The sequence below is a fragment of the Sphaeramia orbicularis genome, chromosome 12 (assembly GCF_902148855.1).
Source record: "Sphaeramia orbicularis chromosome 12, fSphaOr1.1, whole genome shotgun sequence".
Taxonomy (NCBI): domain Eukaryota; kingdom Metazoa; phylum Chordata; class Actinopteri; order Kurtiformes; family Apogonidae; genus Sphaeramia; species Sphaeramia orbicularis.
The window spans coordinates 57,279,906-57,306,477 of record NC_043968.1 but is presented as its reverse complement, the minus strand read 5'-3'; the positions used below and the strand labels follow the sequence as shown (position 1 = coordinate 57,306,477).

The window sequence follows — 26,572 nt, the reverse complement described above, 5'->3', positions numbered from 1 at the left end:
AGAAGAAGAAGAATAAGAATAAGAATAAGAAGAAGAAGAAGAAGAAGAAGAAGAAGAAGAAGAACAAGAACAAGAACAAGAACAACAAGAAGAACAAGAACAAGAAGAAGAAGAAGAACAACAAGAACAACAAGAACAACAAGAACAAGAACAAGAACAAGAAATTTTATTTATAAGCACCTTTCAAGACACCTAAGGACACTGTACAACAAAATAAAAGAGGCAATGCATAAAATACAAAGAAGTAAACGAATCAATAAAAGAATAATTATGATATATAGAAATGAAGATGTTAAAATAAAATGAAATGGCAAAAAATGTTGGCTCCTTAAAACAGAATATAAAATGAACACCCCCATTAAAAAGAGAAAACAAAAAAGCAGGGGAAAAATGTTAAACTCAACCTGTTTAAGAAAAACTGACCATTAAAAAAATGTCTAATAATTTAACAAAAATGAAAAGACAAAAAAAGTAACAGCCCCAGACTTACAGCAAGAAGTTCCACTACTGTTTCAGCGAAGCCCACCACATACATGGCTACAGCCACTGCATTGGCAAAGGCAAAGATCAGACCGATGGAGCCTCCAAACTCTGGACCCAGACTCCTGGAAATTAAGTAATAAGCTCCACCTGAGAAGAAAAAAGAAAAGAAACCAGATGTTAGAACAATGCAATGTATATCAGCCAAATGTCTCCCTGGTGTATTTGTATACTGAGGGTGTTGGGTTGATATGAGACTTCCGAGCAGCCTAAAAGGAGGTTCGTCTGTCCAGAGATGAGCTCTGTCACAACTGTGAGATTCCTACTGAGTCATGACCACAGTTTGAACCTGATGCATCCACTTAATACTTCAAATAGACGAGTCACATGACCAAGAACAGAGGACGGGATATTTCAACAGAGTGCCCATCACTTCACATGGATGTCGGATCTGTTTCTGGATGACGAGTATACTTGGAGTTTGGAAAGTTACCCAGAGGTTGGACTGGAGGATCAGGCAGCCCAAGGAAGCACCAAAAATCCAATTAGTTCATACACTATATGGACAAAAGTATTGGGAGACGGGGGTCTGGGCTACAAAACAATAATGACAAATGTCATAATATAGTTTTATATTGTGGTAAATATCATTGCATTGGTTAGATTTGTTTAAATGATCTTTGTTTCCAAAATGCCTCAGAGATGGTTTTTACTTAATTTTGCTCAACATTAATTTTGTTTTGTCCATGACTATGATTTTATACTAAAAATCCCTCAGATTATTACATTATGGATCAGCATCACAAAACATTAACAAGTAACAATTAACATGAGAATCTGCCCCAAAGAATAGATCCTCCTGTGTACAAAAGGCTAGGAGTTAAGTACGAGTAGTGCCTTTACTGCCCAAGTGACTTAGTTTTTTTTCTCAGCATGAAATATTTTTGAGATTAGTAGCCTGATCTGCTGTGTGAGGAACTTGTGAATATCGATGTCAGACCACCATGCCAGAGCTGCTGCAGCTTTCATGTTCCAGTTTGGAGACTCCAACCGACACGACCGGGGAGGCGTGTTTTTGACCGCTTTTTATTTTGACTCCAAATAACGCACTCAATAGTTGGTTGGTATTGCACAGGTGTTGTACGCAGGGTTCGTACACATTTTTCAAGGTCAAATTCAAACACTTTTTAAGGGTTGTTTTTACATTTTTCCAGCACAGCACCTTATCACTGGGGTAAAATACATATTTACAGGAATGTATATACTTATGATTATTTTTTTTCACTTTTTATCACAATGATGTACATTGTATCATGCTGTAAACTTCTAAAATTGTGTTTCATAAAAGTAAAAAGGTTAGAAATTAAAGAAGAACACAACATTTCATCCTTAATAATACTAATATTACTGAGAACTCAGCTGCGCAGTCAGTCGGTTTATCTCATTCAGTGGCGTTTACCTCCTCGTACAAATCCATTGGTGGCGATGGCAGAGGTGGACAAGCCGGTGATGGTGGTCACTACGGTGGCCATGCAGACGATCAAACAGGAGAGAGCTGCGGAGGAAAGGACATTAACTTTTCAGAGAATGTGCTGTGACATCGCTGTGAAATCTAACAGCAGAACTACTGAAGATGCGACGGGCCGCTGAGGTTCGCCATATGTGTCACACTGTGGCGATATTTCACATCAAAGTAGAGAATTATCAACAAGTGCCAGAGGTGGCGGAGGTGGGAGGGGGCAGGGGCAGTCAGGAGTTGTGTGTGAAATGAGAAAATAAGTGACACACCGTCTTACACACAGATCTGAAATGAACACCCAGTGAGCACAGAAACATCAATAAACACAGGCTGCATGCCACACTGCTGGGTAACTCTGTTTGGACAGTGTGATGTGGACCAGTCACTGATGTCCAGGCTTCGTCTCATTAACCTTTAACATCCTCCCTTTACATCGAGACCTGACCCCCAGACCCATAACCCTATGACCCCTGAGTCAAAGCCCACTAGGGTTAGGGGTTATGACAGAAGACATTTCAGACCAAAAGGCATTTATTACACTTCCCCTCAAAGTAAGTGTCTTCTACTTTCTGTGTTTTTGACACATGTGTAGTATGTGGCTGAAGCTAAACTGAAACTCCATCAAACAACTTCACCTGCACTCGGTTAAAGAGTTAAGGTTATGTTTGAGCCCTGCCTGAACGCTAAATGAAAACATTTCCCTAGTTTTACGCAATAAAACCAGTTGAGTTATGGAGTAGATCAGGGGTGTCAAACTCATTTTAGTTCAGGGGCCACATTCAGCCCAATTTGATCTCAAGTGGGCCAGACCACTGAAATAATAACAGTGAAAGAAGTAAAATTATATTATGATCAGGTTTACATCTACAAAGTTTCCTTAAAAATCCAAATAACATGAACAAGTTAAATTGTCTTAAGAAAAACAATTGCAATTTTAACAATATTCTGCCTCGGTTTATCAGTTTATCATTTACGCATGTGCATTAAAATCGCACAAAACATTTAGTAACAGGCAGAATGTTGGTAAAATTGCATTTACTTCTCTTAAGACATTTCTGTTTGTTCATATTTGTTCAGGTGATTCACATTTTCGTAAAAGTATAGTTTGGTAATGTAAACATTTTCATGTAATTTTACTTTTTTACACCAAAAAAACAAAGAGAAAATTTGGGGTTGTCATTATTTATAGGTTATTATGATAATATTTTACTGGTCTGACCCACTTGAAATCTAGTTGGACTGTATGTGTCTGTATGTGGAACCTGAATTAAAATGATTTTGACACCATCGATTATTAATATCTTCAGCGTAATTTTTGCATTTCACAAATTCGTCCTGCAGGCAGGATTGGACCCTTTGGCGGGCCGGATTTGACCCCCGGGCCGCATGTTTGACACCTGTGGAGTAGATCGTGGTTTAGGTCAGGATGAATGTGCATTGTTTGTAGAAACAACACAATTAAAAAAGGTAAGTGTGGACCAATGAAGAGACTGAAAAAAAGACAACAAAACAACAATCAATTAATGTGCTTCTTCGGTGTTTAGTAGAGCTATGTGCCACATAACCTACTGCGCCACCTACTGTTGACACGACACATGTGGAAACACATAATGGAATTCCTATTTGGCTTTTTGTAACTTTTCGAAGGGTCACTTCAAACTCATTTGATTGTCAAAATGTTCCGGGCCCTAAACCATAACAGTGTACCAAGCACCAGGTTTTCCACGCATCACCTGGACCAAAGTATATTTTAAGGTTGAGGAGAAATTAGGCCATGATGATTTAGCAGAAGAACAAAATATCCACAACAGAAAAAACTTCAGATGCTTCCTAATATTTTAAACAATTCTCATGTCACTGGTGTTTTCTCTTCTTTCACAATGTGTGTTTTCAGGAACTATGAGTCTTACACCACCTGCTTTTGATGAAGAAACAGTGTTGGTACACCTCTACATTGCACAAATAATTTTCAGAAACACTTGATTCTCATATTTCTATGCAGAAAACAGTTTTTAACACTTTGTTCGTCGGCAGGAACTTCATGAGAGTCCTCCACTTACCGATGCCAGCCTGACCCACGATCCATGACATACGAATGAAGAGCATCACACCCCAGATGTTCAACATACAGCGAACCTGCAGAGAACACACAGTTACTGACGATGCATGATTCTGCACAGAGGTTGAAAAGGGCAGTGATGGACAGAGTGTACATATGAACGAAGCCAGAATGAAAAAGAAACGAGGGATTACAATAGTATTTAGAGGAAGAAAGTTTTTTTCTTCCTTAATGTCATTGAATGTGATTTTTCTTGCAAATTTCATACTTTCTCACAGATTTGTTTTTATGGAAATCTGTGATTTCATAATTGCACAGAATCTATGGGTTTTCTGTCTACACTTTGTTACACTATGAGATAAGAACCAAGTGGCACTTCAGAAAGCATCCACTGGACTTATTTAATCTTTCTTTACTGAATTGCAAAGAGGTCTGTTTTATGGCATGTGATGCTTTTGGTGCATGTGAGAAAGTGTGATTTTATCATTTAAACAACACTTAGGTTCCAAGCTCGACTTCGTCTTGCATAAATCAACTGAGAATCACATTTTCTGAATGTTATATATCAAAAAATTAACTACGCCAAACCATGAGAGCCAAGAAACGGACACGAGAGCAACTGAAAAGTTTATATTAGAGAGGAAGCAAGGACATCTCATGTCAAAATAAAAAAGAAGTGATAATATCCAGATACATCTCAGCATGAAAGAAAAAAAAAAAAAATCACCCTCTGTTGACGATACTTAAAATAGAAATGAGTTCCAAACAGCTCTGCTGGTTCTCTCAGGTGAATGAGTCATTTCTATCCCCAGGACCAGTTTCATGACAAGAGGCTTTGACTAAGACCTCAGACAAACATCTAAATGTACCTGTACAAAAGTAAAGGTGCAGAATGAAGTCTAGTCTAAAGCACCTGTGTGAAAGTGGCCCCTGTGGTTTTACAACCTCCCACTAACTGAGCCCCCTGTAATTCCCACTCTAGGTCCAAAATCCACAACATAGTGTAATCCACTTACATTTCAAAACAAACAGCAGCACACTTATCACCTGGAATTCAATTCAACTAAGTTTAACATGAGGCGGAGTGTACACTCACAACATTACACTGGATACAATCTGTTACAGTCAACGGGAGAAAAGAGAGAGATGAGACAGAAATCCTACATAAGTCAAGGCCCTACATAAACACACTGACTTACCAGGACCCCCTTAATCCAGCCAAACTTCACCACTCCTTTGGACTCAGCTGCTTCCTTTGCGGCAGCCTCTTCAGCCGGCGTCAGCTCATCCCCGTTAGCGAACCCATCCTCAAATGGTTCCTGCAAACAAGACACAAAATATCGCATTAAAGACAAATGTGAAAACCTGACAACAGGACAGTTATTCTTGCCTTTTGACTGTCCACGCTCAGTTTACCTGAACACTGTGATTTGGGGACAAAGTCAGAGTGTTCTTTATCAAATCTCTTTGATATCCAAGCAAAATGGGATTTATGCCTGAAATATCTGTAATTGAATCAAATATCAAACTGAATTAGGACCTCGTGAACTGAATGAATTATCAGTAGTGATACCAGTCCTCCTCAACATATTTCATTTACTTAAATATACCCAGAACTGTTTGTATCTGTTGGTATTTACACCCCTGCAACCCTCGAGAAGAATAAGTGGTTCAGAAAATAGATGGATGTACATCATTTATTTCCATTACAACATTACCATTGTATTTAATCTGTGTATTTAACGATCTATCAGGATCAGGATAAACTCTATTGTCTTGCATGGGAAATTTATCTTGGATAATAGCGCTACATTCGCATTTGGACAGATAAAATACACAAAACACACTAAGTCTCAAGATTTTGGAGTCAGCATAATCACAATTATGTAACACATCTAATCTATGTATCGCACCTTCCTCTCCAAGGTAAAATAAATAAGATAAAATACAATAAGACAAATTAATTTATATAGATGACTTAAATAACTCAAGAAATAGTTAAATTCAATAGAAATAGTTCAATTCAGTAGTGACCCCAAAGGGAAATGAGGTGTCTTCTTTCCATACTGGGTCAATCATATATTGAGATGATTTTCTTCCCTGTGGAACCAGAGGGAAAAATGGTCAAACTGATTTCACGCAGAATGTTGAGTGTTAAAATTGCAGCAAAAAAGTGGAAAAGCTGATGCAAAGTTCAAATGACTGAAAACATTACAATAAGAGATTGAGAATATATACAATATGGCCCCTCTAAGAGGAAAAAAAGTAAGCAATCTAGTCGAAAGGCTTTCATTTCCATCTTCATCCTTGACAACAGGGTCTTTAAAAACACATCTATTCACAGAGGATGTGTGTCCTTGCATTTACAACACAGGAAGCCTTCCCCCTGTGCACAGACAATGTTGTGACGTTCGTGGGCTCCCTGCCAGCGTACACAACATACGATTACAACACTGAGTTCTGTAACACCCCCCCAATGAAAAACAAGACTGCACGTAAAATTAGCCTAACAACGAGACCTTATAAAACACACTTTACAACAACTCACAACCAAAGTCAGCTGTAATAATCACAGCAACACATACAGCAGTTTGTTTCCCAGGCACTGAAACGTGTGGCCATCATGGCTCAAAACTGAAGCCAATGCACAAACATGCAGGAGTGTAATACTACTAACAACCAGTAGATGCTTCTTCCAAAAAACATCCGCTCAAATGCACTGCTATTAAAAAAGTTCTCCCTGTAAAAGGAGTCATGCACAGTGAGTCATTCTGATCTCACTGACTTTATTTGAACCACCTAATAAATACACTAGTGACCCGTTGTGTAAATTACTGCTTCCTTATCAGGGTTTTAGGGCTTTTAAGGCTATTTTCTTTGACGACACAGTGTTTCTTACTAATGATACAACCTGTGGCGGCCTGTCATTGTGGATTTTGAACCAACAAAAATACTGTGGTGAGCAGTCTTGCTGAACTGTGTTGCCAGCGATGTACAGTCAGATCCATATACATTTGGACAGTGGCACAAGTTTTGTATATTTGTGTTTGGACACCTCTGCAGTGGAATTGAAATGAAGCGGTTAAGATGTGATTGAAGCGTGGACTTTCAGCTTTACTTCAAGGTGTCTAACAAAAATATTGCATTAACAGCTAAGGAAGGAATTACAACCATTTTAAAGTCCCTCCATTTTCAGTGTCTCAGAAGTAATTGGACAAATCATGATTATATATTATTAAAAATTTACTTTGCGCTCGGGCTTTTGGCACCAAATTTTTTGACACGCTTGCAATAGTGCTTGATCTGGACCTTAGTCCTGAGCCATACATGGCCCTGTTTGGCTCTCCTCCACTTATAACACCCATTCTCCCTGTGACAAAGCACCAAATACTGGCCTTCACAACTCTATTGGCCAGACGCCTTATTTGGAAATTTGCCTTAAGTGGAAACATGTTCTCCTCCCTTCACACAATAACTAGCTTAAAGTCCTAACACATATCAAATTTGAGAAGGTTACATTCTAAACTGCGGGTTCTAATAATGTTTTCAACAAATCCCGGCAGCCCTTCATAGAGTACTAAGATAGAATTACTATTCGCCCAGAGAGTGACTCGATGCCGGGTGGGTGGGAAGGGAAAATGGTTAATTATGGTTCATTCATAGAAGCTGTTCTGGTTTACATTAAAACTGTTGTTCCCAATTTAGCTACATTGAGTATGACAACTTTCTACTACCTTTCAACTAGATTTCCGGGAAACATTATATATGTCAGATATTGCTGTGTGTATGTGAAAAATCCAATAAAAAGATTTATAAAAAAAAAAAAAAAATTTACTTCGCAATCAATGAAAGCCTTAAGTCTGGCACCCTTGGACATCACCAAATGCTGATGTTCTTCCGCTTAAACACCTTGAATTAAAGCTGAATATGCACACTTCAAATGCATCTAAACTGCTTCATTTCAGACCCACTGTGGTGGTGTACAGAGGCAAAAATACAAAGCTTGCATCACCGTCCAAATGGACCCGGCTGTAAATTTGGGACAAACTTGGAGCCCGTTAACATTATGATATATGGTGAAATTAAACTGACCGCACAAAATACTTTTACAACGTGAGCGTGAGCATTAATACTGTTCATCTTGAGTAGCATTAATATTGTTCATCTTCTGGAAGAGCACATAAGTAATGATGGTGATTTGTGTAGGACATTGTGTTCCATACAATGACAGAAACTGGTCCACTATTAGTTTGATGGTGCTCAGATTCCCATCATCTCTCAAACCAAACATCCATTTTCTCACATGGTGAAAAGTAACTTAAGAACAGATAACATATCAAAGGACAAAAAAAACCAACACAAAGAACATTCACATCATTTTCATGTGATTAAAAGAGGTGTCAAAACCACAGTAAGAGGACACTGTGTCTGCCTGTTACTGCGATATGAAGACTTCAACTGTAAAATAGCAGTAATTTAACATTTTTGAGTAATATACTAACAGCTAAAATGTAACAGACCATCTCTGGTCTCTCATTTAGTTTCTTCAGTTAATTTTAATATAAGTTGTAAAAAATAATAATGAGTAAGGGTTCAAATAAATTCAAATAAGTAAACGTCAAAGAGAGGGAGGCTGTGATTTAAGGGGAAAGTAAAATTTAAAGATTCATAAAGTATACACTACGTTAAAAAGTTTCTGTATCACCATCTGTGGAGTAAAATTGTGGAACAAATTGTGTGTGGAGATAAAACAAACATCAAACATAATTCAGTTTAAAAAAAGATAAAAAGTGAAGTACAGTATTGAATAATAATGACAATGAGGGCTGTTTGTTTATGGATAATGTTGTATTGATAAATATGCTGTAATTATTGAAAAAAAATTGTTGAATTGTTGACTCTGTATGACTGTACTACTATGATCACATTGTTGTGTATAATTCAACAACTGCATTATGTATTTGTTGTCACTGAATGTGAATATTAGAAAAAATGTATTGTTTGATTCTTGTATTAAGTTAGTGATAAAGGTATAAAAGCACTTGAGGGGTAGAATTAAATAAGTTTATACTTCTCCTACTCCTTTTAAACCATGCAAAATTCAGCCTTGCATGTACTTGAAGATAGATTCTGTTCATTTAAATGTTATTTTGTTTTTGTCTTATTACCTCTGCCAAGGAGGTTATGTTTTTGTTGGCGTTGGTTTGTCTGTTTGTCTGTCTGTGTGTGAGATAACTCAAAAAGTTATGGACGGATTTGGATGAAAATTTCAGGAAATGTTGATACTGGCACAAGGAACAAATGATAAAATTTTGGCGGTGATTGGGGGGTGGGGGGGTGGGAATTGATCTGCCTTGGCGGAGGTCTGTCCTCTATGAGTGCTTTTCTAGAAAAGACAGCGCAGACCTCCGCCAAGACAGATCAGTGCCCACACCCCACACCCCCAATCACCGCCAAAATTTTATCATTTGTTCCTTGTGCCAGTATCAACATTTCCTGAAATTTTCATCCAAATCCGGGGGCACTGACCTGCCTTGGCGGAGGTCTGCGCTCTCTGAGTGCTTTTCTAGTTTTGCTTTGTTTCGTTTGATTTTGTTTCTTTGCATGTTCGAAATAAATAAATAAAAAATAAATAAACGTAGTTCTCCACACACCAGATACAGAACAATTTATGGGAAACACACATAGGCTACAGCTTGTTTTTCTGCTATTATAATGACAGGAAATTAAATATTTAACTTTTATAGCGAGCAGGTGAGAGGATGTTCAAGATATGCTGCTTAATGGAGTACAGAAACACTCCCAGAAAAAAAGCTTTTCATGCTAGTCTGATAAAAGTTAGCATCGACTCATACAGAAGTCCGGAGGCCATCAACACACAGCGACAGCTCAATGGTCCCTTTCAGTAAAGAGTCCATAATGGTGTATTTTTAGACTATAGACAGGAGATGGTAGGGGTAGGTTACATAAGACCATGTACCACAGTGTGCCATGAGAACAAATTTAATACAGATAACATGATACTTTGCGTAAAAAAATGTGTCCCGTTAGCAACATTGGTTAAGAAACACACACACACACGTTCTCCTTCTTACATCACACATCTGCTGTTTTAATAATGGAGAAGTTCAGCTGTGTGACTTAATCATTGTATTTCATGTTTGCACTTCTTCTGCAGACAGTTTTCTGATATGGATGACCTTGGGTTTATGGATCCTCCTGCGTGCGTTTCATTTTACAGCAGTGGAAACAAGCGTGTGGATAGAGTTCTGCTGCATGTTCATTGACCAGTAGTGATGCACGTCCTCAGGCTTTGAAATTGCCAACAACAACACGAACATGCACGTCCACGGAGACTAACACCAGCTAAATGAGCGCATTAGCACTATATAATTGTGGATAATATTGTCTGGATGCTAAATAAAAGCTGTGTCCTCCCCAGCACTGATTTCATCCTAGTTTATGATGACAAGTGATGATTCTGTTGCAGACTGAGACCACGCAAGATCCCAAAGATATGTTGTACTGACACAGCAATATTGCATCTCTGAGGTGAATCGATTTTGTTACAGATAATGTGCACTGATACTATTCCTCTACATTCTGCACGCCGGTAACTTTTTTTTCTCTCAGACTGAAAGAGGCAAGTTGTACGTCAACAGTAAGATTGGATAAGAAATCCGTAGCTCCAAAATTTCAGCAGATTTTCTTAATGTCCATTCCTCTGTACCATAGTTCCTCTGACTCCAAGAGTGTCTGACAATCATTACAGCTATAGAAATAAAGATTAGTTTGACAGCTGAAGAGAGGACTGCAACACAACAGTACAACCACACCCTTCCTCTTTAACATAGCAGAGGAAAGTTACACATTTAAATCAACCTCAAGCCCGGCTGTAAAACAATGATGAAAATCCCTGTCGATATCGATTCTTTTTTTTTATTTTTATCTTCACATAAATTTTTTTGTTTTGCAGACAATAAAACAAAATGCTGTTTTATGATACAGTCATTTCTAAAATAATACTCATCTGGTTTCTTCAGTTTTAAAAATCAGCACCAAAATTCAGAGCAGGGTGATATGGAGCAAAAAATTATGTCTCGATTTTTTTTTTCACAGTGCTATGAACAATTTAGAATTTTATTCGATTGTTTTCTGGTTACATGAACCGGAGACAAAACATGACTCAAAAATACTTTATTAAAACTATATTTCATATTTAACTCAAGAAACACATTTACTGTGAATATAATAAGAGAAACATTTGGAATTTTTTGTTAAGCAGGAAAAGTTTCCAAAAGGAATCATCTCTACTGTGATTTAAGCATTTTTAAAGATTTTCAGAAAGCAAAACCTTGATTATTCGAATAAATTCAATATATTGTCCAGTCCTCCTTTAAAGAAATAATGACTTTACAGACCGATTTTCTTTTTTTTTTTTTATCCCTAACCCTCCCTCAGTTCTACTTAACAACCAAAGAGAAAAACAGAAAAATACAACTGACTGCATTTAATAGTCAAATAAAACAATATTCCTCCTTAAAAGGGAAGCAGAGTGTGAGGTTTTACATGGGTGTTGTGTGAAATACGAGTCTTATCACATTTGCATCCAGACAGATTTACTTGTAAAAGAATATGCTGAAATGCACAAGGCTCTATAGTACTGTAGAGGTGAAGAGGAAACATGACACAGATGTGAATGAATATCTCTCAGCAGTGAGACTCTGTTACAATAGGCGTATAAATAGATGCTATAAATTATCCATGAGTGCCAGGGCAGTGGCATGAGCAGAGCTGTGTCCAGGAGGGGGGTGGCTGGAGCATCACTCAGCATCACTCCACTTGGGCCATCTGTCAGCATGTACACCTCGCCCGTGTCCCCACCATGACTCAGCAGCGCTGCCGGGATCTGGCCGAGCAGCTCAGCAGGCTGCAGAACGCCACAATCCCACCTGGACTCGCTCCTGTTCCACTGGGAGCAGGACTCTTTTCTAAGGATGGGTTTAATTTAACACTCTTATTAAGAGCCACCATATGCTGCCATGGTACATATCCAAGCTGTTCAGGATTTTGGCTAAAATAATGATAACAGTTGTTAGTCAGCCAAAGCCATCATCAGGTTTGGTATTGGTTTAATTTTAAAAGCTTAAAAACAGACTAATTTTCATATAAAATCTTGTCAGCGCATAAAGCATAATATAATTACAATTTCAACAACCAGTTAGGCTTCATTTGTATGACACTATTGGCTAACTAACGTCACCTAATGTCAGTGACACGATAAAAAATCACTTTCTCATTTATTTCAGGAGACGGTCTTTAGAAAAGAGTCATTATTCAAAAGTTAGACAAGCACATCTGACTAAATCAACAGGACTTGACTACATGGTTAACATTAAGCTGAAGCTGTCTCCACAGCTTTTACATGACCTTTCCCCATTTTAATACTTTTTCATCTTAAAGATGAAGGTAACATCTACCAAGGCAGTGGTGGTTTTTGGTGTTGATGAGGTGCATCATGTGCAAAAAAAAACGCAGTCCATTCAGTTGTTCAAGTTAAAAACAGACAGTTATTTACCATCTTCGTCACAAACCATGACTTTCTTGGCTCATAAAAATGAGAAATATAACGTGTCAGCACTTCGTCTACCCAAACTCTCTTCTCTCTCCATTGTCCACCATTTATATTTTTTTCTGAAGTTGGGTCTCATGGGGCACAACAGAAGGGGGTGGGATCTCTGTCAGCAACAACATACAATATCAGTTAGCATGTCTGAACTTGGTATAATGGTTACTGTATGAAAATCAGTAAGTAGGCCAATTTAAAGTGATGTTTAATTGGAGTTCCTACTGTATATAATAGTGTAGCTGGTGTTTTTTCAGTAAGTTAGCATTTGGTCAGTTTTACCTCTTGCTCTTCTCCAGATCCATCATCCCTCCAAATACATTCACTTCTGCCCCCAGAAAGGCAAAATATTCTATTTATTTTAAAGGCAATGCAAGGCTTATTTTGTTTAATCAGTGCAACATATAAACAGACAAATGTCCAGAATGCTGATATAACTTACAGTGACACCAAAGTAAGTGAAATCCACTATGACAGAAGGGTTTTGCCTCCGTTATCCATTTATTTTATCTACAAGGTGAGAGGAAGCTTCTTGTCTTTGGAAATACTAGATTAACAAAACAGTGACACTGAACCACTGAATACTCTGTAGTAACTCAACTCAAACCAGATGTTCCTGCAACAAAGCACACACAATATCAATTTCAATTCTTGGTAGGGAACTTCATAGGTAATTTCAGACTGAAGATAAACTTCAGACTCAGGGAAACGGGTATCAGTTGGTGCAAATGCTTTTACATGTGCTTTAGGTGGGTGGAGTTACATCATAGAGACAATACGAGATTGTCAGCTCTTCTCTTTTATGAACACAGTAAGACAATAGAAGGATGTGTCTTAGTGCCCGACCCTAGGGAGGACTAGTCCAATACACAATGTAAACAGTATGCTGGAATCCAACTATCAGGTATCCAACAAAGAAACCAGTACGGGTAAAAATTAAACTGTTGGCAGGAGTCGAGCTGAAATCAGTCCAAAAGATAGCCAGTCTACACAGGCACATGGGACGGAGCAGGAAATTAAAGGAGAAATTCTTTCCTTGCGAGACATCAGGTTATGACACAGACGACGCAAGTGTCTGACTAAGAATGCCATTCTTTTACTTTAGCTATTCGCTGTCTCACCCATTGTTCTTCATAAAAAAATCCCTAAAGACTAGAGTACAGTGACCCTTTAACGGTGAAGTCATGATATCATCCAGCTCTGGGCAATGACGCACAGGCTGTGTTAATGGGCTGCAGCAGATATACATGTGAAACTGAGCAGAAGAGCCACAGGCGCATAAATGACACTAGTTCATGTAGATCAGGGGTGACAAACTTGTTTTACTTCAGGGGACAACTCAGCTCAATATGATCTCAAGTGGACTAGACCAGCAAAATAATAACAGTGAAAAAAGTACAATTATATTATGAAAATGTTTACATCTACAAAGTTTTCTTAAAAGTCATGAACAACCTGAAATGTCTTTTAACAATATTAAGCCTCAGTTTATCATTTACACATGTGTATTACAACTTATATTACAATTACACAAAACATTTAGTAACAGGCAGAATAATGTTCAAATTGCACTATCTTCTCTTGTAAAAGGATAGTTTGTAAATGTTAACATTTTCATTTAATTCTACTTTTTTACACTGAAACAAAGAGAAATTTAGAGATTTTCATTATTTATAGGTTATTATGATAGTATTTTACTGGTCTGACCCACTTGGGATCAAACTGGTCTGTATGTGAAACCTGAATTAAAATGGTTTTGACACCCCTGATTGTTAATCTGGTCAGTGTAATTTTTGCATTTCACAAATTCATCCCATGGGCTGGATTGCACCCTTTGATGGGCTGGTATTAGCCTACGAACCGCAAGTTTGACACCTGTGGCGTAGATCATCTGACACTTCAGCTTTGACTCAACGTGGTCAACACAGCACTGTGTTCATCGATTCGACATGATGGAGATATAATACAATCGGTACTCAAGACCAAGTGACAAACACCTGGATGGTGGAACATGCTCTTCTTAGCTCGGAGCGATGTCAGGTCATGCTGATGTAATTATGCAACACTGACATTAAGGTCTGCTGCCCTTGGGTGGCATTAGGGACACTGTCAACCAGGGAGCATCTGTTTGGGGATTTTCTCATGCCAGCTTCAATCTGGTTCCCTATCTGTGTGTCACCTCTAATTAAGACTACAATGGTTCATCACAATTTGTAGGCAGCTATTTTTGTATATTTGTCCTTTTTTTTCTTACTATTCAGAAGAAAAACACATTGTACCATAACCGTGTTGCATTTACTTCGTCAGATGTATCTTTGAAGCCAAGGAATGTAGAAACGCTGGCTTCTCGGTGTTGCTGTGAGCTAATACTCTGTGAACATGACTGATCAGTGAGATCTAGAGGAACTGGGTCTAAATCTAGTCTTAAGAAGATACCGTACTTTCCGGACTATAAGCCGCTACTTTTTTCTCGTTTTGAACCCTGCGGCTTATACAGCGATGCAGCTCAAGTATAGATTTATACGGGCTAATGGCCACCAGGGGGCGCTCTAGCAGGAAGCGCAAAAGTGAGACAGAGAGGGGGAAGAGGTGATGCGAAGAGGAGAAGTTTTAAGCTTAACTTTTAACAATCATTTTGCGTATCATGCACAAACCCTCATCATGGAAAACACACGAAGAAATGCATATTTTGCAGCTTTTAAGTCAAAAGCAAGCAATGTGTCTGTTCAAGAAGGAAATAGAGCTGCTGCACGGAAGTGCCATTGAGCAACAATGAAGGAGAGACATAGAAGGTGTGTGATGGAGCCTTTGAGGCTGTTCAACTGAAGAACACTGAAGAAGACGACTGCAGTGGTTTCAATGAGCAGAAGGAAGATGAAGATAGAGATCCATAACTTTTCTAGGTTTTTGAACCAGCCGTGTTACTGCCATGTTACAGGCACTGTTTGGAAAAAGCAGTTAGGGTATGGAAATAAATATTTAAACAATCTTTCTGTTTACCATCTTTCTGTGTAAATATCTCATGTGACAACGTGGACACCTGCGGCTTATGGTCAGGTACAACTTAAAGTTAGCCGCAGCTTATAGTCAGGTGCGGCTTATATTCCAGTGCGCCTTATAGCCCAGAAAGTACGGTAGTTGTTCCTCCAGGGGCAACCAAAAGGGACAAGAAGTTTTGCGGTGGCCTTGCAAAGCTGACTGTGAGATTGGTCAAACGCAAACACAGCTGCTGTTTCATTCATAAAACAAGACAGTACTGCGATCTTGATATTAAGACAAGGCTTTGACATGACAGCATTACAGAGTCAGAGGATTCTGTTGGATTTCCATTTTGACTTGGAGACTGGACAAGGCAGAGGCTGAAAACACTCATGGGTTTGTCTTGGTTAACGTAAAAACGGATGTAAATGTCTAGGTAATGTGGACAGTGTGACAACGGTTACATAACAGAATTGCTGTTTCCTCAAGTGGAAAATGTATTTTACGCAACGCTGTTCTAAAACGTCAGGGGTCTAATATGTGTGATCTACCTGGGACTAAGGCCCTAATACTGCAAACAAAATCCCATTATGTTGATTAAACTTTTTTTTTTTTTACCCTTGTTCTTTTGTAGAAGTAAATGGGAAACACAAGCAGCCCTGTGTTCGAGGGCTTAAGGAGGTCAATGTAGACTGCAACATGCTACGTTCAGCTCACAGTTTTCCCATTTACTTTGGCTACATGTCATACCCACTCTATCTGTGTGTCTTTGTTTCACCTCCATTCCACACGGTTCAAACAAAACTATTCTGGTAATTTTACTGTGTGAAAACCCATTTTACTCTTTCATAGATTGCTGAATTTCAATTAAGGAGTTAATAGGAATAAACACCGTCACAGTCACAGTGTAGTGGAAGACAAATAAGAGAAGCTGCGTCAAACTTCATTATGTTTGGATTTACATTGTGTCTTTTATAACCCTATGTTCCATTGACATTTCCTTAGGGCTCCATAAAAAGAGTAGATGTTACAGGTTAAAACACCCTTCATGTCACATTTAGGTTGTGAACAACCCTGTAACTCCTCCACCACTGGATTCAAGTTGAGTTTACAAATGAACAATAACACCGTGAAAAGGAAGACTAATGAGAGAAGTTGCATTAAATATCGTTCGAATGTTTGAGTTCCTCTTCTTGCTCGACATAAATGACAAGTTTAGCGATTAGCGTTAAGGTCAGCCCTAACATTCTTTCACAGTTTGCTGTTTTTTTGTGCAAAAGACAGCTGCAAAACCAGCTTGAGTGCAACTCAAGAAATGCATCTGGTGCTGTTGAGGGTTCTCACTGGTGTCCACAGCCCAGAGAACAGTACAGACAACACAGGATGAGTTAGTGAACATTATCTACATGGCTGAAGCAACACAAAGGATGGCTTTACACAACAATGACAAAGCATCGAGAGCTTAGCACGCCACTGCAAACTGTACCATGACTCTCCACCGAGGGTATACTTTCAAAAAAAAAGAAAGAAAGAAAGAAAGAAAGAAAAATCATTTGAAAAAAGTTAACCTGAAGTTTAAGAAATGGTACCAGTTACTACAAAATCCTGTGAAGCAACAAATGCATCCAGGACAGATGGAGCTTAATTTCCAGGAAACACTAGTACACTGAGTGCATGTTAATGAATAATTCATCTGCTATAAATTATCAGGAGTGACGTACTACACCTAATCAAAAAACAAATAGGGCTCCTGTTTGTGTCAGTGAAGATGAAAGTCTCAACTCCACATCACACAAAAACTGGCATCACTACAGTCAGCAGCTTTAATCTGCACATGACGGTAGAGGGTTATGTAAGAGTAGGACTCAATTAGCAACTATACCCTCAAGGTAACTTATTTTAGGACATCTTTCCATATAATGACCTGAAAGGTGGAAGAGTCAACACTTTAAAATAAATGAGTGGACAATTATGTGGATCTTTACTGGTACATAACCAATGATTTTTGGGTGAAGCCCTCTATGTATAAAATAATGAACCAGTATTAAATGTCTGAGGGGCATGAAGGCCTTAAAACATCTTCCAGATTTCTTTTAAATATCTTACAGATCTACAGATCATGAATACTCCCAGTAGTTTTGTGTTTCCATACAATAGTCAGGGAAATTTCAAGTAAACCTTCCTATCAACTGGTTTGGAATGAATACACCAGGGTGTGTTATGGCATCAGAAGGTGATGCTACAGGTTACATTACAAATGTCTGTAATTAACAAAGTAGAGGCCCAGGTCCTGGTAGATTGTGGGGCATTCTGTTGCTATTTGTCATGGATGAGACATAAGAATAATTCTGTTTTCGCCCCCCTCCTCCACTACATTACCTACATTAGTTCCCAAGAATAAATCAATAATGAAAGCTGATAAGTCAAGTGTATGCTATATCAAAACTAAGTCAGAAAAGGGTGTTTTCATGTCCTGTTAAGTGCATTAAGTTCTTCAAGAAAGTTAAAAACTTCACCATTTTCAAAATGCAAATACATTTAGTACAACAGTAACATAAACAGCCCGATAATGAAAGGTAGCATTAAATACATGCTCAAAACTGAACTTTGAACATCTTTAATACAATTGTGTCTTAAAAGTTCCTCTAAACAAAGTTTTCAAGTTTGATTTACAGGGTAGTATGTAGGTTATATCTTCAAAATATTTCTAATAGGAAATCTTTGTCCTGAATGCCTATAAAGAAAAAAGTGTATAGTTTTAGAAGTGTCCACTTTGGTTGTTGGCCCGATCTCCAACCATTCTCTCATTTCCTTTAATTTACTTTTAAGGACAAAGTCAAGGTCTCCAGTTCCAAATGAGTCACCTTGAACTGGGAATGCTCTGACAATGTGAGCTTTTGTTTGTGGAACTCATACCAAGTCCACAGCGCTGACATGTGCATGTTGTTCAGATGTTCAGGGGACAGACTGATGTGACGCCAGTAGCCGACTGGAGCAGCCGGTTTCATGACAGGGGGACTGAAATCCACATCCTGTGTGCTCCTGGTTAGCATCATGGAAAATTGGCAGAAATCCTTTATATTTATGTTTACAAGCATCCACATGTGTGTCTGTGTGCACACATGTGAGCCGTGTAGCAGAATGTGCCCACAATTCAGGTTTATTTGTGTTCAGCTGCAAACTTAAGTCAGTCTTGGTGGCCTCCATCTATAAACATTTTGATGAAAGCTTCCTCAAATCAAATTATACTCATGAACGTTGCAGGCATGAGTTCTTCTGAAGTTAGGCAGTATTACTAACACAAAGGGAAAGACACAAAAGGCTAACAAGGTTCAGACAAAAATTAAATAAAGATTATTAAATGAGAGTCGGGTGACTAAGCCTACTCTGTTGACGTCCTAAAAGGTCTAGTAAAGTTCTGCAGGAAAAACAGAGACAGGACCTTCTTTCTTTTTATTGGACTTAGAGAAAAGGAAGCATCAACCCATGGAACTCGACCAATCACAGCTTATGGTTTTTCACAACGTGGTTGATATATAAGTAGTCATAGCAACATTGCTTGTTGTCCACTATTAAACAGTACACAAGAGGAAACCATCACACTTGATGCCCGTTTTTAGAGCTGACGCTGTATGTCAGTCATTTCGAGTTATTATCAGGCTGATAACATGTATCCTGGCCCTGACATGAAGTCACCCTTTCAATAAGGTAGTTTAATGGCTCCATCATAACAGGTGCCTGTTCTTGAACCACTTCTGCAGCTTTTCCACCAATGTGAACCTTGCTGCTGGTTCTGAGCCTGTGTTAATGCCAGTTGGGTACAACTGTACTTTGCCACCATAGAGTGACAGTATTACATTGCTGTATATAGTTTTAGGTGAACCAAAGGCAAAGACAGAAACACCAGTTCCAGAAAGGGCTGAGCAAGCTCACAATCTTAATCGACCTTAATTTGACAGATGATCTGCTTTTCAGGGGAATCAAATAAATCAGTACATTAAAAAAACAAACAGTACTCTCGAAACTTTCCTATAGCCAACCATAGCATTAGGCAGCGAGTCGTGTACCTGAGATTTGCACGGTTAATTTTCAAAAAAATACAGCCAAAAAAAAGATGCATGGCTTTGCGAGCTAATTATCAATATATTGTTGTCTTACCTTGTCACAGCCTAATTTTGGCTAAATCCATCCATTTTTCACAAAAATGAGGCAAATCATCACTTAAATCTAGACGGTCCCTGGATGCGTCAGTGGCAGCAAGACAGAGCCTCCGTGAATATCTGTTTCAATGTGTGTGGAAAGTGCAGATGTCAAACTAATACTGTGAAGTCAATTGTGTTGAAAGCGCATGTAAAACCAAAGTTATGAGACACAATACAAACATAATTTTTCGGCCATAGTGTTATTACCTTTGGTGTGAGTTCAGTGCAGGTAGAGACGGTAAAAACAGGCTTCTATGTGAATTTCTTGCAAGCAGGAAGTGCTTGCATTAAAGAAAACATATCACCACGTTTCTATTGGTGGAAAAGTACATCACATGGACCAATCAGAGACGTTGATACTGTACTGTGCGTAATACCACAAAAGTTGTGGAAGTTACGGTAACATAAAAAAGACATCAATAGAGTTACCGAACTTCAAGATTTCAAAGATTTGAGCATATTTACTTTATTTGAGTGTGTAATTAGTGTGTTGTGTCGATACCATTGGTGGATACATGCAGGTAAGAGGATAATAGAAACTAATCCAGGTGATAGTATAAGAATGCAGATAGTAGCAGCAATATGCCAACTACAGGGGGTTTAGACAAGCAAATGCAGAGAAGATTTGAGTGAGGTAAGTCAGGCAGGTACAGGTAGTTTTTCCACGGAAACCATCACCAAAAGGCAAACACACAAAGCCATTACCTGAAAATAAAAATCAACATTCACAAAGCAAGAAATCAGGTTAACTTGATAGAATGAATTAGCAAAAATGACAGAAAAGAAAATATATTGAATCAAATTCCATGCTAATTTTGCATGTCAAAATATAACATTTAACACACCAAAATGCACTAGAATGCAGCATTTATGGTTTATTTTTTCAAAATATTCCTGGAGGCCTGGAGGGGGCGACACTACGCACGTCGCCTTTACACCCACAGGAATATTACACACTACACACCCTGGTTTTACACACGCTGTTCCTCCAATTCTGCCCAACACCCTGTAGCCAATAGTTTTTTAATGACCTGTTTCCCAGTAATTACAGCATTTTACAGAAAACTGCATGTAGGTGTTGAATTAACCTATAATTATGACATTTAGGCCACATCATCCAGACCAATTGCGAAAAAAGGAATTGGTTCTGAACCGGTCCTAGATTTACCTCAGTGGAAAGGGGTATTCTTTGTGTTTCACTGCCAAACAACCACCTCTCAGTCAGAAAAACAGCATCTGGAACATCACCAATACTTCGCTAGTCAAGAGCAAATAACCACTTATTTCAGGGGGCAAGAATATGATGACCAACACCACCAAATAAACCACAACTGTTTTCCATGTCATAATCATGCCAAATACCAAACACTTCTAAAAGGTTTGGAACAAAAAGAAGTCTGTTTAGTTTATAATATGAAAAGTGTCCTTTCACAGAAGGCCCTCTATCATGAGAAGCATTTATCCTCCCATTTTGTCAAGAATAATTGCATTAACTGCACCTAAACCTGATCAATGTTCCTAAAAAAAAGGCTCTCAAACTGAGGTCATTCACCTCTCTGGGCAACAAAGCTCCTCAGTGTCTGCAGGTGCCTCACTCGTCACCATTTTGACACTCATGCCAGGGCTAAATAGTAATTTGACACATTTAGAAAACAAAATTCTCTGCAGTGTGAGGCCAGGTCTTTTTGGTTCCATCAACAGGCCTCACCAGGCAGCAGGGAATCCAATGCTGGGAGAGTTTCAGCACAGTAAAAGAATAATGAAGTTAGTGATGGGAGGTTTTTGGAAACAATGGAGAGATGTCTGAGACGGTAATGCTGCGACATCTGATCGTTCCTGATAGAGTCGTGCTGGGAGGGCGGAGGACTGTCAGCCTGAAATAGGTATCTGAGAATCCATCAGCATCAGCCGCCTCAAAAAATGCTGACCCCTACAATGTAAACTAATATGTACATTGGACAGAGTGAACCAAATGAACTGCCCTTAGAAGATACCATTAATAAATACTGAAATTCTAGTAAAAGTCATTTTCATTACACTAAAAAAATATTTAATTTAAAAAAAAAGTCCCATTTTTGCAATTTTTAGCTTTTCCAGGTTTGCTTTCCAGACCTAAAACTAGTCACTTTTGTGAGGAAGAAACATAAAAACTGAACAAGAAGCTCTTCAGCACAGACAAATACTTACCATTTACACCATTTGGAGGTCAAATACAACACTGGGCTCAGCATTTCCATAGGATTTGACTGTAACAAAGTCCAAGCACTCACCAGACTGATCCCTCAGCAGTATTTCTATATTTTGTAACAGGACAGCTTAATTTGGTCTGTATTAGTTTAAGGAAACAGAGTTGCCAACAGTTATTAGGGTAAAGTGTTGGATCCCTGGTGTCACACTTTCAGGTGTGGTAAATGACGCCTGTGGCCACTAGATGCATTTTCACCCAGCAGGTTTTATGCACATTTTATTTGCGCTTAAAATCAAAATGCAGAAAATTCAAAGAAACATTCTAAAAATGCTTTAACACGTTATTGAGTCCAAGCATTTATTCGTTTATTACTTAAGAGCACTTTTTTTAAATCCTCCAAGTAAGTTATTCATAGTAGTGACATTTAAAAAATCATTTCTCTTAAAGATGCACATGGATGGATGGATGGATGGATGTGCGACTGTATGTAAATGTGTGTGCTTTTGTGGTTGCACTGATGTTTTCTTATAAATAGGGATGCACCGATACCGATACGAGTTTCGGCATCGGCTCTGATACTCAGTGTGTGTACTCATACTTGTAAAAGATATCTGATACAAATGCACCGATACCACTTACAGCCGTTTGATATTCCCAGTTCAGTGCAGCAGGTACGCGGCGGTGGAATAATGTGTGGGGAGTGTGAAGAGTGTGGAGATTTTTCAAAATAAATGACGGTGATAAAAGTAACGCTGACTGCAAGTAACGTTACAGACACAGACAGATACGGACGCAGCGTTCTGTCCGTCCTCTGCGTACATTCCATCCATTTTCCAGGGGCTGGTGGATGCGTACCCAGAATGAGAATACCAGCAGGTGTACGGAGCAGTGCGGACCCCCGCCAGCGGAAGTGAAAACGAAACTTATCACTCATTTCTCTTTTCTCTACCTGCTGAAGCTTTTAAACCTTACCAGCGAAAACGCTGCAACATTAGTACCGCATTAGTGTTGCCTCTGTCGTCTCAATGTTTGTTATTACTGACTTTCTTCTTCTTCTTCTCAAAAAACTTTACTCTTCTTCGTGGTATTTGTCCAGTATGGTTAATTCAGAGCGGCGCCCCCTGGTGGATTAATTGAGAAACGCTCATTCCAACACATTAAATGTCAGTAGCAGCACTTTTTCCAGTCAGACTAATGACAACGACAATAAAGCACATTTACAAAAGGAACTAAGAACTGGAATGGGATTATGAGGTACTCGTATCGGTACTCGTTATCAGCAAGTACTCAAATGTAAGTACTCGTACTCATACTCGGTCTGGAAAAAAGTGGTATCGGTGCATCCCTACTAATAAATATTAAGCTTCCAACAGATAAATAAAGAAATTGAATTGGAGGAGGTAGAAACTATGCATTTTGTTAGCCTCATAGTATAATTGCCTAAGGCACAGTCAATGATGAAAAATGAAGCCGCAGTGAAGTTAAAGTTACTCAGATATCACAATCTGGCCAAAAACATGACTTCAGCAATTATGCTATGCGGCAAATGATTTAGAAAAAGGTAAACATGATTAGACATAATGGAAGCAGATCTAGTGAATAAATAATGATGAATTCACTGAATTAATGGAAGAAACCAATACAAATGCCAGATGAAACTGGGAAACAGCAATGAAATGCAACAATAAGACAGAAGTGTCAGATAGCCATTTGTATTTTGGAGGGAAAAAAAGAGAAGCCAAACTGAGGTTTTTGGACAAAAAAAAGTGATCAAAATTTGGGTCAAAGACATCTTGCTCCTCCTAACTTTGCAGCACCAGTTGTATGTCATTCCATGAAATGCTACATCTAACCAAAGACTCCAAATCTATTTCAAACATACGATACCTTCTGCTGCAATAAGTTGACTTGTCTGAGCAGTTCAGGAATGTCATTAATAACTGATCAAGTATAGAGCAGTTCAAATGTAAAATTAAAGTTCTTCATGAACTAACACTTAATATTTCCAGTAGTAGTGGATGGGTCTGTGCATACACTCACATTTTTTTTTTTTTTGCTAATTTTCAGCAAATTGTGTTAAAATTTGCAGCACATTTGGACCTTATCAAAATCACAACAAGAATGAAAATGAAGCAAATCACTCCCGGTTTTCTACTTTGTTGTAGTAACAAATGTAGCTGGTAACGAATGGATATTACTGCACACGAATGCACACGTCTATGTTAAAACAAGCTTCAAGTATCCATTTGTAAGTTCAGAAAACTGACTGATAAATGTATTCAAGCATTCCTGGCATGTACTGTTTCAAGGACATGTTTTGCTTGTTTATCTTCCAGGATCACAGTTGAATCCATTCATAGCAGCCATAGCAGGTTTTGTTGTGGCACTCAGTTGGAGAAAGGCAGCTGGTATCATGTGAGAGAGTGATGTCAACATTCGCCCCTCATACCGTGACTGAGCCCCGAAGAGAAAATAGTGCGTGTGCTCTATGAAGTGCTGAGCTATGCAATGCTGGGAGCCGACAGTCGATCTGTGCAAGAGGAGGACTCGGCTGCAGGGAGACAGGAAACGTGATTATGAAGGTCATGACTGTTTTGTTCCTTGACTGGGAAAAATTCCACTCCATATAGAAAGCACAGGATGAAATATGGTGCATGTGCGTGGGGGGAGGTATCTTTAAAAATACAGCACATGTTTGTATCCTGGTTGGTCAGTTCAGTGAGTTCCTGCACAAACTGGTGAAAAATGAAAAAGATAAAAAAAAAAAATCTGTCAGTGCAAGTTTTTTTTCACACGCATCATTCATATATCGTACACATATTAAAAAAAAAAAGTGAATTCCTTACGGCAAAACGATATTAGCATGTATGACTGAGTGTGAATACAAGGAAGTTGAAGAGGTATATGTAGCATTTCTACTTTCAAACACTAAAAACTGACTTTAAGTTATCATCAGAGTCTTGAGAATAAAGAGCTATGAAGACACGTCAATGTACTGGAATTGTACTGATAGGATCCGAACATATTCACACTAGTCACTTTTCCACTGACCCTCAAATTGCACAAATATAATTTGTGCATAAAAATTTACCTAATGGAAAAAACGACAATTTTGCCAAAACTCACTTTTTAATTTAGTACAGGAAAGAGGGGTAACTGATAATAATAATGAATATATCTGTAAATCAACACGATATTTGTGTTCGTTGCCATGTTTATGGAATGAATTCTTATGTCATTTCACAATAAGAAATAAACAAATCATCGCATTTGTGATTTAATGGAAAAACTGACATGAAACACTTCTGGGTTTTTTTTTTACATTTAGTAAATATCGGTAAAGTTTTGCGCATATGTCCTATGGAAAAGTGACTACTGACTGTCCAGGGGATTCATGTGGCCACCAGAGGGAATAGTGAGTCACTCTGCCGGTCTCCCAAGGTGAGACAAACTAACACTGTTAAGTCTTTGACCAAAGTGTCAGACAATGAGCAGATGGGATGAGAACCACTGAAATACAACTTTTAGGTGCAAAAAGAAACTAAAAGCTCAAAGCACTAGACAAAATGTAAATGAAAAGAAATGAAATCTAAAAACTGGAGTTTGATGACGAAACGGCAGCATTTCTTCTACATGGGTGAGTTTGACTATGAGGCTTATGAAGGTATAAAGTTATTATGTGACGTGAATATCTTTATCAAGTTGCTGTTTGTTGATCCACGGTTCAGTCTGTCTAAAAACAGAGCTAACCTAACAGAGCTCTGTCAACTATCAGCTGATGCGTCAGTGTTATTTTGTACAAATGTCAAAATTAAGAGCTGTTTTGTTTTTGTTTTTTAAGAAGTAGAAGAAGAAAACCTGACACCAAAATACAGATATGTGTAAACAATAAGCTTTATACTTTATTCACTGACTGATACAGTATGTGGATACATAGTGTTGCTTCATTGATGTTTTTTTAAGTGTGTTCTGGTACTTGACTTTTCCCTGCTATTGAGTTTGGATTATCAGTACTACATAGAAACACTTTAAATTGCTTCATTAAAATCTACAAGTTTATATTTGGTTATATTCATTAGAGACCAGTTTTGTAATACTGCCTAAGTTAACACCAGATATAGTGATCACTGAAATTCATCCAAAAGTCACTTCTCTTGCACCTTTGCTCTTTCAGTTCCACATTACCAGTCGACTCAGTCCTAACAGTGATGCTACATTCTCAGTGACAGAGTGCAAAAGTGCTGGGTTGGCATGTGCACATGTCCCCAGAGGTCTCATGTGTCAGGACAGCAGCAGCATTATGTAGGCCAAACATACATAAATATGTTCTTTACATCAGTTTTTTTTTTTTTTTCTTCAGTCCCATTATGGCCAGTGGGCAACCAATACAGTTCAGCCCTGGTTTAGTCAATAAAGCCACACTGTTTACAAATTAGAAGCTGATCTGTTCTCACTGCTACCAACGGATTCTAAACAGGACAACTCTGGTGCATTTTATCACTTGATATTCATCTGTTAA

General features: G+C 38.4%; 1 protein-coding gene across 2 annotated transcripts in view; it reads right to left on the bottom strand.

The window, feature by feature from the left end:
- The window catches only part of slc12a2 (solute carrier family 12 member 2), an 84,255-nt gene that overhangs the window by 46,357 nt on the left and 11,326 nt on the right, over positions 1 to 26,572 (bottom strand). For both annotated transcript variants that reach the window (XM_030149823.1, XM_030149824.1), the window contains exons 2-5: positions 5,258 to 5,377; positions 4,060 to 4,135; positions 1,940 to 2,035; positions 491 to 630 (exon numbers count right to left, since the gene is read on the bottom strand). In XM_030149823.1, the coding sequence (XP_030005683.1) occupies positions 491 to 630; positions 1,940 to 2,035; positions 4,060 to 4,135; positions 5,258 to 5,377 (432 nt within the window). The remainder of the gene's footprint in view (positions 1 to 490; positions 631 to 1,939; positions 2,036 to 4,059; positions 4,136 to 5,257; positions 5,378 to 26,572) is intronic.